At 55.7% G+C, this 11,347-nt stretch overlaps 1 protein-coding gene across 3 annotated transcripts; it reads left to right on the plus strand.

Moving 5' to 3' along the window:
- The first annotated feature begins 224 nt into the window (after positions 1-224).
- Positions 225-11,071, plus strand: Tcirg1 (T cell immune regulator 1, ATPase H+ transporting V0 subunit a3). Of its 3 annotated transcripts, none has more exons than XM_041661146.1 (20): positions 225-301; positions 2,485-2,604; positions 2,885-2,963; positions 3,501-3,721; positions 3,796-3,884; positions 4,031-4,157; positions 4,237-4,319; positions 4,496-4,589; positions 4,661-4,873; positions 5,398-5,542; positions 8,421-8,560; positions 8,646-8,803; positions 8,879-8,969; positions 9,286-9,404; positions 9,483-9,696; positions 9,928-10,056; positions 10,206-10,316; positions 10,394-10,511; positions 10,677-10,854; positions 10,933-11,071. In XM_041661146.1, exons 2-20 carry the CDS (start codon positions 2,488-2,490, stop codon positions 11,009-11,011), a joined length of 2,505 nt encoding a protein of 834 aa, XP_041517080.1. In that variant the 5' UTR covers positions 225-301; positions 2,485-2,487; the 3' UTR covers positions 11,012-11,071. The 3 variants fall into 3 exon arrangements, with proteins under 3 accessions (XP_041517080.1, XP_041517081.1, XP_041517082.1); XM_041661147.1 differs by having other exon boundaries at positions 4,661-4,783; positions 5,398-5,620; XM_041661148.1 differs by lacking the exon at positions 9,928-10,056 and having other exon boundaries at positions 5,398-5,620.
- Positions 11,072-11,347: the final 276 nt, after the last annotated feature.

Genomic DNA, 11,347 nt, shown 5'->3' on the forward strand with positions numbered 1-11,347 from the left:
TTTTAAGAGGGAAGGGAAGGTGGCCTATTCCCAAGGCCCTACCCCGCACCACGGTTGTCGGTTATCTCCCAGTCCCTGGAGTAAACGATTCTGAGACACCTAAAAACTTCCCAAATGCCACCTTCCTTCTAGTCGTGCCCCCCCCCAACAGCCCGAACTCAGCGGGGGCGGGGCGGGACGGACAGTGGGCGGGGCGCTCCAGACCACGCCCACTCCCTGCCTTTCGGAGCTGGAGTGAACTGCTCCCGCCGGCTGCCCGGGCTCAGATCCTAAACCGGCGCTGAGCAACGTGCCCACCAGGGTGAGTGTCCCGCGGGGCCGCGGAGTCTCAGCCCTGCCCCCGACCTGCTTCCTTTGCCCGGGCAGGGGTCCAGGCACCCCGCCCGACTCCGGGTGGAGGAAGCTCAGAGGCCACGCGCCGGTTTCAGGCCGTATGGGGTGCAGACAGGCCGCAAGGAGGAGCAGGAGGATGGGTTGCTAGCTCTGGGCAAGTTCGGCGTTCACCTCACCCGGCCTGAGCTCAGGGAGCCTCCTGCTGCGTCTGGTTCTTAGGGAGGGACCCATTCTACAGATGAGGAAACAGAGGCCACCTAACTAGGAAGTGGCGGGGCTCGAGGCAGATTCCAACTCCTTTCCTCGTGCCGTTATCCTCCAAAAGGCAGGGGCTGGGAGAAGAGGCTTAAGGAAGGACCAAGAAAGGGGTGCAGGAGTGAAACCGAGCTTCAGGGCATCCGGGGAAGGCTGGAGCACAAGCGGTGTGTGTGGGTTTTTCCCGCGGATGATACCCTGCTGGCTGCAGGAGACAGGAGCTGTTAAATCCCAGTGCACAGTGTGGACTGCAGGGGGCAGGGAGGTACTTCCATTTGTCTTGTATCTAGATGGTTGGGGGTCCGCGACTGGGGCAGCCCAGCGGTGTTGGTTATGGTGCTGGGACAGGTCATCATAGCAGCTTCCCGCTGGTCTCCAACAGACCCCTCTCTGGTTTGGGCCTAGCTGACCATGTGACCTTAGACTTCACCTGACTCAACCTGAGTTGACTCACCTATAAGATAAGGCTGGGGTGGGCCATTGTGGTGGTGGTGGCCGCCGGCTGCCCCGCGTCCCACGTCCTTAGTACCAGCACTCTGGAGGCAGAGGCAGGCTGATCTCCAGCCTGATCTATGTAGTGAGTTCCAGGATAACCAGGGTACTTAGAAACCCTGTCTTGAAAAACAAAACAAAAACAAACAAAAAACCAAAAAAAAAAAAAAGAGTGAGTGAACGAAAGAAAGAAAGAAAAAGGCCGGTTGCCTTGGCGTGGTGGTATTTATAGAAGATACAGAGGTTCTGTTCTTTAGCTCACCTCCCCCCTCACAGAGACCCGCCTGCCTCTGCCTCCTGGAACTAGCTCTTGTAGACCAGGCTGGCCTCTAACTCCCAGAGATCCTCCTTCCTCTGCCTCCTGAGTGCTGGGATTAAAAGGTGTGCGCCACCACCGCCCGGCAAGGCCGAGTCTTATTTAATGAAGAGGAAATACAGACCCAGAGAGGGCAAGTGACCTCCTTAGTGGCACAGAGTTGGTCACAATCTAGGCAGCACCCTAGAGACTTGGTGCCTAGCCCTCTGCTCTGTGGCCAGAGCCATGGGTGATGGCACCCAGCCCTTTCTGCCCACCATTGCCTGTTCAGGGCCTGTCTCTTCTGAAGTCTTTGGTTACCCTCTGAGTTCTTTCTGCTCCCAGGCTAGGGACAGGACTGTGGTTCCCTTTTAAGTTAAGAAAACCAGGCCTTGGGGAGGAAGTGGCCTCTGGGCAGACCCATATAACAAGCTGGGCCCTAAAGTCCCTCTCCATAGTGTGCCGAGGAAACTGTCCCACTAGGACCCCTGGCTGCAGACCAGGGCCTGGGGAGAGTGGGCTTTGGGGGCAACTGCAGGGCCCACTGGAGTCCACGCTCATCAGGAAGTGTCTGTGCCTGCTGGGGTTGGAGCAAGGCCACCAGGCCTTTTTGTTCATTGCTCCACAGTTTCACTTTCATTGGTTTCAACACTAAAACTGTCCCCAACCCCACAGGAAATGCTGGCAAGCCAGCTGGCCAAAAGCAGCTCCCAGCCGATCAACCTCTTCAGGTTGTTAGCCCCAGGAGACCTAGAGGGCACTCCACCCCCACCCCACTGCCTGTGTAGGGAGGCCGACTGGACGCTCAGCTGCACTGGACGTCAGCTGTCACAGCCTCAGGACTAGAGCCTGGGATCCCAGGGATTAGCAGGAGTCTAGAGCAAGGGCAGGCTGAGAGAGGTTCTGGAGCACTGGGCGGAGCCAGTGTGTCTGGCCCCTGCTGGGCTGGCCTGGGACAAGGAGGCTGTGGAAAGCTAGATTAGAGACAAACTTCGTATCCATTCCACCTTGCTGGGCCTCAGTTTCTCTATCTGTCCAGTGGATGGGAGCAGGTGTGTGGACGCCTGCCTGGAGAGGGCTCCTAACTAACCTTTTTGCCTGTCCTAAGGATCATGGGTTCCATGTTCCGGAGTGAAGAGGTGGCCTTGGTCCAGCTCCTGCTGCCCACAGCGGCTGCCTACACCTGTGTGAGCCAGCTGGGTGAGCTGGGCCTCGTGGAGTTTAGAGACGTGAGTGGGGACAGAGTCTTGGGCAGGTAACCCCACATCCAGAAGGGCCCTCTTAAGGCCCCTGGTCCTCTGGCCCCCTGCAGGAGCATCCCACCCCCTCCTTCTAGCACAGGTGCTCTTCCCATGCCCACTGGCTTGGGTTGAGTCTGCTCCAGCTCATCTTTAGACTAATTGGGTACCTAGCGACGTTTTGGAGGCGATGCCTCAGGGCTGGACCCCAGAGCAGTGACCTCCTTGATCCCCTCCCTGAGACTCTGAATCCTCTGTATATCCTTCTCAGCTCAACGCATCCGTGAGTGCCTTCCAGAGGCGCTTTGTGGTGGATGTCCGGCGCTGCGAGGAGCTAGAGAAGACCTTCAGTAAGTTGGGCTCAGGCCCACGTTCCAGGCTGCCTTCCCGGAAGGAGACTGGGCAAACTTGGTCTGAGGGGAAGTACCTTGGTTACCCAGGTGGAAGGCAGAGACAGGGAATGCAGGCAGAACCGACCAGAGTTGCTGCTGGAGTCTGTAGGGTGTCCTTACTCTGAGTGGGTGGAGCAGAGGCCCTACAGCGCTGTGGAGTAGCTTGGAGTCAGTCCACAACTCAGAATAAATGGCAGAAAACAAGAGGCATGGGCTGAGTTTTCTCCTCTAGGTGGATTGGTGTGGGCAGAGGCTGGGGTCGAGGGCTGGGCTGCTTCTTCGTAGGCCAGAGGCGAGGGCAGAGCCCAGGGAGCAGAGCTTCCTGAACAGCAGTATGACCGAGGATTTTTCTGGAGCTCTCTGACTCAGTGGATTAGTAATAGCACTTGACGAGCATTTGGGATTTCCCTGCATGTCTAGCAGCCCTTAGCTAATAGTAGCTATTAGATAGCATGGCCCTGTGTGGCTTCCCCTGACCCCCCTTTCTGTGTCTAGCCTTCTTACAGGAAGAAGTACAGCGGGCTGGCCTGACACTGCCCCCACCTGAGGGGACACTGCCAGCACCACCTCCCCGAGAGCTGCTGCGAATCCAGGAGGAGACAGACCGCCTGGCCCAGGAGCTTCGGAATGTTCGAGGCAACCAGCAGGCACTGCGGGCCCAGCTGCACCAGCTGCAGCTCCACTCAGCTGTGCTCAGCCAGAGCCACGGCCCCCCGGTGAGCCCCAGCCAAGACAGGGACGGGGCAGGAGATGTCCTGGGCTGGGGCTCACAATGTCTCTTGGTGCCCAGATGGCAGCTGCCCACACTGAAGGACCCTCCTCTGAGAGAACACCCCTGCTTCCAGACGCTCGGGGGCCACATGCAGACCTGAAGGTCAAGTGAGTGGTGTAGTTTGGCTTCTCCTATAAGCCAGAGAAGGGACAGGATGACCCCTGCGTCTCTGCGTGTGGGAGCATGCCCGGGGTGCTTCCTGCTGAGGTGGGTGGGATGGGAGGCTGCAGCCCCCCTCCAGCCCCGCTGGCAGCTTTGTGGCAGGTGCTGTGGAGCCCTACAAGGCTGCTGCCCTGGAGCGCCTGCTCTGGAGAGCCTGCCGCGGCTTCCTCATTGCCAGCTTTCGGGAGACGGAGGGGCAGCTGGAGGACCCGGTGACGGTGAGCTGGCAAGGGGCGGGGTGAGGGGGGGTTGGGAGGAGCCAGGGCTCCAGGGATTAACTAAGCCTGACTCCCTCAGGGTGAGCCTGCAACTTGGATGACCTTTGTCATCTCCTACTGGGGTGAGCAGATCGGTCAGAAGATCCGAAAGATCACAGACTGGTGAGCCTCGTGTGTGTGACCACTCAGCCTCCGTAGGTGTCCAGCCCCCTACCGCCGCGTTAGGCTCCCAGATAGATATTGCTGACCCTGTGTACCCCAGGCCCCTGTAACACCACCAAATTTGTCCTGACCCCAGCTCTGCTTGGTGGCTTCCTAAAACACCATCTCCCCACCAGCTTCCACTGTCACGTCTTCCCTTACCTGGAGCAAGAGGAAGCCCGGCATGCCGTGTTGCAGCAGCTGCAGCAGCAGAGCCAGGAGCTTCAGGAGGTGAGCACCCACGTGGCCTGATCCCCACAGCCTCCCTCACTGTCCCTTCTCATTGCCACTTTTGGTCCCAGGTCCTGGGGGAAGCAGAACGATTCCTGAGCCAGGTGTTGGGCCGGGTACAGCAGCTGCTGCCACCAGGGCAGGTGCAGATCCGCAAGATGAAGGCTGTGTACTTGGCTCTCAATCAGTGCAGTGTGAGCACCACCCACAAGTGCCTCATTGCCGAGGTGTGGTGTGCCACGCGGGACCTGCCCACCCTCCAGCAGGCGCTCCAGGATGGCTCAGTGAGCATACGGGCTGCCAGGAGCACATGCTTTCTTTGCTGTTCCTCCTTCTGCTCTCGTCACCTCAAGCTTCCAGTACCTCACCTTTGCCGTGGGATTGGGACGGGGGTCTCTTTCTTAGAAGTCCCTTCCTCCGGGGCATTACCCACATGGTCCTGGCCCCATAACCCTCCCTCCTCCAATTTCTCGGCGTCTCTGCAAGCTACACAAGAGAATTATAAAGTTGCGCTTCCAAAGCAGCGGTTATGTGACCTCAGGCCCTTTCCCAATGGTGGTGCCCAAGGGGACATTATAGCACACACCTTGGTGGTGCAGAGCTGGTTCTCCAGAGTGGGCATGGGTCCCTCTCCTGGGCTACCTGATGAGAAGAGGCACACTTTCCTTTGGCAAATGCTGACAGGCTGACCAAGCTCCTCCACGCCATCCCATTGCCATGTTCAGTCTCGGCTGGGCCTGGGTGGGGGCTCCAGGGTTTCTGAAGCCTGTGCCATCAGCTTCTGCCTCTCAACCCCCGTGCACCCCAGAGCGAGGCAGGAGTGAGTGCTGTCGCTCACCGCATACCCAGCCGGGACATGCCTCCGACCCTCATCCGGACCAACCGCTTCACCGCCAGCTTCCAGGGCATTGTGGATGCCTATGGTGTGGGCCGCTACCGAGAAGTCAACCCTGGTGAGAGCCACTGCATCCTCACTAGGGACCAGCCTTCTCAGCTTCTGTCCGGATCTCAGGGAGGCCTTTGCCTTCGGGGTACACACTTTGAGAGGGCTAGGAGCTGGGCCCACCCCATCCTCTTGCAATAGAGGCTTATTCCCCAGTTTGCTTTAGTCCCCATCGGGACTTTATATTTATTTCTGCTGTTAAATCCACAAGGAGCCAGCAAGGATCAGTCCAGGAACCAGGCTTGGGAGGGGCTTGAAGTCTAGCTCACTGGTTTTGATGAGTTTCTTAGTTTCTGTGGGTCTCGTTTTTCCCGGTCTATAACGCGAGCACAAACCTTAGAGAAGTGTTGAGAAGGCTGGTGGCTGTCGGAGCGCCCGGAGCAGCCTGTAGTGGCGGCGCATTCGGCCGAGCTGAATTTTTGGAAGTTGGGATAACTGGTGAGGGTGGGGCTCAGTTGATAGAGTGCTTGCAAGTTGACGAAGTCCCGGGCCCAATCCTCAGCAGAAACTGAGCACAGGATCCCAGCACTCAGGAGGATCAGGAATTCAGAGTCAGGCTGGAGAGATGGCTCAGAGGTTAAGAGCACTGGCCGCTCTTCCAGAGGTCCTGAGTTCAACTCCCAACAACCACATAGTGGCTCTCAACTATCTGTGTTAGGATCTGATGCCCCCTTCTGGCATTTAGATATACATGCAGAGAACTCATACATAAAATATAAATAAATAAAAATTTTCAACAACTACAAATATTTATAAAAAAAAAACAACAGTCATAGCTGGGCGATGGTGGCGCACAACTTTGATCCCAGCACTTGGGAGGCAGAGGAAGATGAATCTCTGAGTTTGAGGCCAGCCTTGTCTATAGAGCAAGTTCTAGGATAGCTAGGGCTACAGAGAAACCCTGTCTTGAAAAACCAAATAAATAAATAGGAAGATAAAATTCAGTTATCCTCAGCTACATAGAAAGTTCAAGGCTCAGCCAGGTGGTGGTGGCGCACGCCTTTAATCCCAGCACTCGGGAGGCAGAGGCAGGCAGATCTCTGTGAGTTTGAGGCCAGCCTGGTCTACAAGAGTGAGTTCCACATCATTTTTTTAAAATATTTATTTATTTATTATGTATACAATATTCTGTCTGTGTACATGTCTGCAGACCAGAAGAGGGCACTAGACCTCTTTACAGATGGTTGTGAGCCACCATGTGGTTGCCAGGAATTGAACTCAGGACCTTTGGAAGAGCAGGCAATGCTCTTAACCTCTGAGCCGTCTCTCCAGCCCCCACATCATTTTTTTTTTCATTTGTTTTGTTTTGTTTTTTGTTTTCTGATTCTGAGACAGTTTCTCTATATAATGGTCTTGGCTGTCATTGAACTCACTTTGTAGACCAGAATGGCCTCAAACTAACAGAGATCCTCCTGCCTCTACCTCCCAAGTACTGGGATTAAAGGTGTGCACCACCACCGCCCAGCACATGCCCACTTCTTTAAGTCACAGTCTGAGGTGCTGGTGGTAGGGCAACAGTCTAGTTCCTGAAGGGATAACAAATGAGCCCATAATTAGATGTGTGCACTAGGACTCTCCTCCCAACCCTAGTTCCTGAGATTAGGATAACCAGTTTGGCCTTCTGGAACTTGCTTACTGCCCACCAGGACCACCTGGCTCTCCGTCCTTTGGATATTTATATGTGAAGCTTTTTTTGTTCTTCCCCCTTTTTGATTTGTTTAGCACTGTTGTTTGTTTGTTTTGTTGTTGTTACTGTTGTTTTTGGTTTGGTTTTTGGCTTTTTGAAGACAGGGTTTCTCTCTGTTGTCCTGGCTGTCCTGGAGTTCTCTACGTAGACCAGGCTGGCCTTGAACTCACAGTATCTGCCTACCTCTGCCTCCTTAGAGCTAATTAAAGGCGTGCGCCACCAGACAGGGTCCTACACTATACTGCAGGTTAACCTTGAGCTCACGGCAATTCTCCTGCCTTGGCTTCCTGAGTGCTAGAATTACAGGTACGAGCCATCATGCCTAGCTTAAAGATCTTAAATGTAATAGTTGGGACCAGAGAGATGGTTCATTGAGTAAAGCTTGTCAGTAAGTCTGACAATCTGAGTTCAATTTCCAGAACCCACGTAGGAGGAGAGCCTTCTATTACAAGTTCTCTGACCTTCACACAGGCACACCGTCCCGATAATAAATTAGCAAATGTTTTTAAGAAAACACTTATCAACAGCTGGGAAGCTGCTAGGCCAGCAAAGCCTGAAGACCGCCAGTGGCTCTTCAGAGCCTGTGTAGGCGCAGCAGTGCATGGCTGTAACTCCAATGGTGGTGACATGGGAGCTGGGGCCAGGCAGCTCCCTGGCGAAGTTCCAGGATAATGACAATCACTGTCATGATGGAAAGGCTTCTGGGAAATGACACCTGGTGTCCTCTGACCCCACCCACATCCACACACAAGCACACACAAACAAAGCAATAGCAATCAGGAGGGTCACTTCGGGAGTTCAAGACCATCCTGGGCCACTCAGCAGCAGCTCCAGCTTTAACTGCAGGTGGGACTGTTCCACCTGTGCCCACAGCCTGGCACTGGGATCTCCATTTTTTTTTTTTTTTGGTTTTTTCGAGACAGGGTTTCTCTGTGGCTTTGGTTCCTGTCCTGGAACTAGCTCTTGTAGACCAGGCTGGCCTCGAACTCACAGAGATCCACCTGCCTCTGCCTCCCGAGTGCTGGGATTAAAGGCGTGCGCCACCACCGCCCGGCTGGGATCTCCATTTTATGGGCGAGAAGCAGGCAGATGGGGGGCTGACACTGTGAGTGATCCTTTCCTCACGAACACGCTCTTGACAGGTCTTGCCCCCCCCCCCCCCCCGTGGGAATCGGCCTGACTGTCTCCTGTCTGCCTACAGCTCCTTATACCATCATCACCTTCCCCTTTCTCTTCGCTGTGATGTTTGGTGACGTGGGTCACGGACTGCTCATGTTTCTCTTCGCCTTGGCCATGGTCCTCACGGAGAACCGGCCAGCCGTGAAAGCCGCACAAAATGAGGTACGAACCATCCATGCCTGGCAGGGGTAGACGACAGGACAGCGTTGAGCAGCCTCTCATCACACCATCTCCCCGACTCCCCCAGATCTGGCAGACCTTCTTCGGGGGGCGCTACTTACTCTTGCTCATGGGTCTGTTCTCCATCTACACTGGCTTCATCTACAACGAGTGTTTCAGCCGCGCCACTACCATTTTCCCCTCGGGCTGGAGTGTGGCCGCCATGGCCAACCAGTCAGGCTGGAGGTAGGACCTATATCCCTACCCACCTAGGGCCCCTGGTCCACTGTGCAGCCCTGACATCATTTACTATCACTGCAGTGACGAGTATCTGTCCCAGCATCCCATGCTCACCCTGAACCCCAACATCACCGGTGTCTTCCTGGGACCGTATCCCTTTGGCATTGACCCGGTAAGTGGGGCCACACTGGTGCATGTGAGTGGTGAGGCCGTTGGGAGGCTGGCCAGGGCGCCACAGCTCCATCTGTCCACTGCCCCCTTTGGCAGTTGGCACTGGACACTTTCTGTGCTAAGGCTGGCACACAGGCAGAGAGGCCTGTAAAAATAGTATCCAGACTGCGGGTCATGGTGCACAGGTGTGACTCAAACACTTGGGAGGGAGTTCTGGTTGGGTTTATCGGGGAGCAGGAAGGTGATGAGACAACTGGGGGTGCCCTGGCAAAACTGACCATGGTGTCCCTCAGTACCCACTTCTCCCACTGCCCCAGATCTGGAGCCTGGCTACCAACCACCTGAGCTTCCTCAACTCTTTCAAGATGAAGATGTCTGTCATCCTTGGGGTCACCCATATGGCCTTCGGGGTGTTTCTCAGCATCTTCAACCACATGTGAGCCCGAGCTGCCAGTGGGAATGGGCAGTGTCCTCGTGGGGCCAGGAGTGTTCTGTGACCTGTCTCTTCCCACAGGCACTTTGGCCAGGCGCACCGGCTCCTGCTAGAGACCTTGCCCGAACTCATCTTCCTGCTGGGCCTCTTTGGCTATCTTGTGTTCCTCATTGTCTACAAGTGGCTGCAGGTCTCAGCTGCCAGCGCCTCCACGGCTCCCAGCATCCTCATCCACTTTATCAATATGTTCCTCTTTGCCCAAAGCCCAACCAATCAGCCACTCTTCCATGGGCAGGTAGGCTCAGACCCTTTTCCCTGGGGACCCCCGCTTTAGTCCCGGGCCACCTGGACCTGCAGAGCCATTTGAGAAATGGCTTGTGGACCAGAATCCCTGCAGACAATGATGTCCAAGGTGATGGCCTTACCAGGGGGTGCTGGGAACCTCAAGTCCCTTCTCAGGGGTCCCATACCGAGCCACTCATCGCATGCACACACTGTGTGTGGTGGCCTTGCCCTCTGCCCACAGGAAGTGGTACAGTATGTGCTGGTGGTCCTGGCTTTGGCCACCGTTCCTATCCTGTTGCTGGGCACACCCTTGTACCTGCTGCGGCAGCACCATCACAGAAATACTCAGAGAAGGCCGGTAGGCCAACAGGTAGAAATAGGGAGGAGTACGGGGAAGGAGGGCCGCGTGGGAGGTGCTCCTTGCTTCCCTGTAGCCCCATGCGGCTGGGTGGGTGGCATGGGCAGGTGACATGGGCTGTCTCTGGGGCTGGAGCTGTTGATGCTACCTGCTGCTCTTAGGACAAGGACAGCGACAAGCTTCTGGCCTCCTCCGATGCTTCCACCTCGGAGAATACCTGGAGCCCTGATGAGGAGAAGGCTGGGATCCCAGGGGATGATGAGGAAGCTGAGGTCGGTGGGTACAGCACTTCCTTGTTGGGAGGGGGCTGCCAGCCTCAGCTGCTGTCTCACTGCCTCTTATCGTGCAGTTTGTCCCCTCTGAGGTCTTTATGCACCAGGCCATCCACACCATTGAATTCTGCCTGGGCTGCATCTCCAACACAGCCTCCTACTTGCGTCTCTGGGCCCTGAGCCTAGCCCATGCCCGTGAGTGACCTTTCTCCCAGGCATCCATATCCTACCCTGTCAAACTGGGTTCCCCTCAGAGGTGCCTCACCAGCTCCAGGGAGGATTCAAGGATGCAACTGTGGGTGGGGATGCTAACAGGCATTGCCCCATCCTTGATCCCACTGTCCCCTTGTTTATGTGCAGAGCTATCTGAGGTCCTGTGGGCCATGGTGATGCGCATAGGCCTGGGTATGGGTCGAGAGATGGGCGTGGCAGCAGTGGTGCTGGTCCCTGTGTTTGCTGCCTTTGCTGTGTTGACTGTGGCCATCTTGCTAGTGATGGAAGGGCTCTCAGCCTTCTTGCATGCCCTGCGGTTGCACTGGTGAGCACACCCGTAGTGAGCCTTGGCATGGAGGGAAGAGGGTGGCATTCTCCTCACTGGCCCCTTTCTCACCCCCAGGGTGGAGTTCCAGAACAAGTTCTACTCAGGTACTGGCTACAAGCTCAGTCCCTTCACCTTCACTGTGGACAATGAGTAAATCCACCGTGATCCCTGCCTCTCCAAATCGGGAAAGGAATAAAGAACTGGCTGGCCCAGGAACTTTGCCTTAGTTGTCTCTGGGCTCTGGGACTGGGCAGACACTACAATGGTCAGAGCTCTGGATTCCCAATATGCTGGATACTTAGACCACCTTCAGCTGAGGTGGTGGGCAGGAGGCACTGGTCTAGGACCTAAAACTTTTAGAAGTAGCTGTGAGAACCCATGAACACATCCACAGACTCTTTGGGTGCAAAAGAGTTATCTAGGGTTAAGAAGGGACATTCTAGTTTGGTGGGAGTAGATTCTAGTTAGGTGGGAGGAGGCATACAAACTG

This window comes from Microtus oregoni, unplaced genomic scaffold (genome assembly GCF_018167655.1).
Source record: "Microtus oregoni isolate MIOR12 unplaced genomic scaffold, Mior012 000012F_ref0000307, whole genome shotgun sequence".
NCBI classification, from domain to species: Eukaryota; Metazoa; Chordata; class Mammalia; order Rodentia; family Cricetidae; genus Microtus; species Microtus oregoni.

Bases quoted from the DNA above. Each gene is read 5' to 3' on its own strand.
- Tcirg1 (XM_041661146.1), top strand. From the start codon at position 2,488: ATGGGTTCCATGTTCCGGAGTGAAGAGGTGGCCTTGGTCCAGCTCCTG. The intron at 3,722-3,795 runs GTGAGCCCCAGC...CTTGGTGCCCAG, and splicing joins GCCAGAGCCACGGCCCCCCG to ATGGCAGCTGCCCACACTGA. The intron at 9,405-9,482 runs GTGAGCCCGAGC...CTCTTCCCACAG, and splicing joins CTCAGCATCTTCAACCACAT to GCACTTTGGCCAGGCGCACC.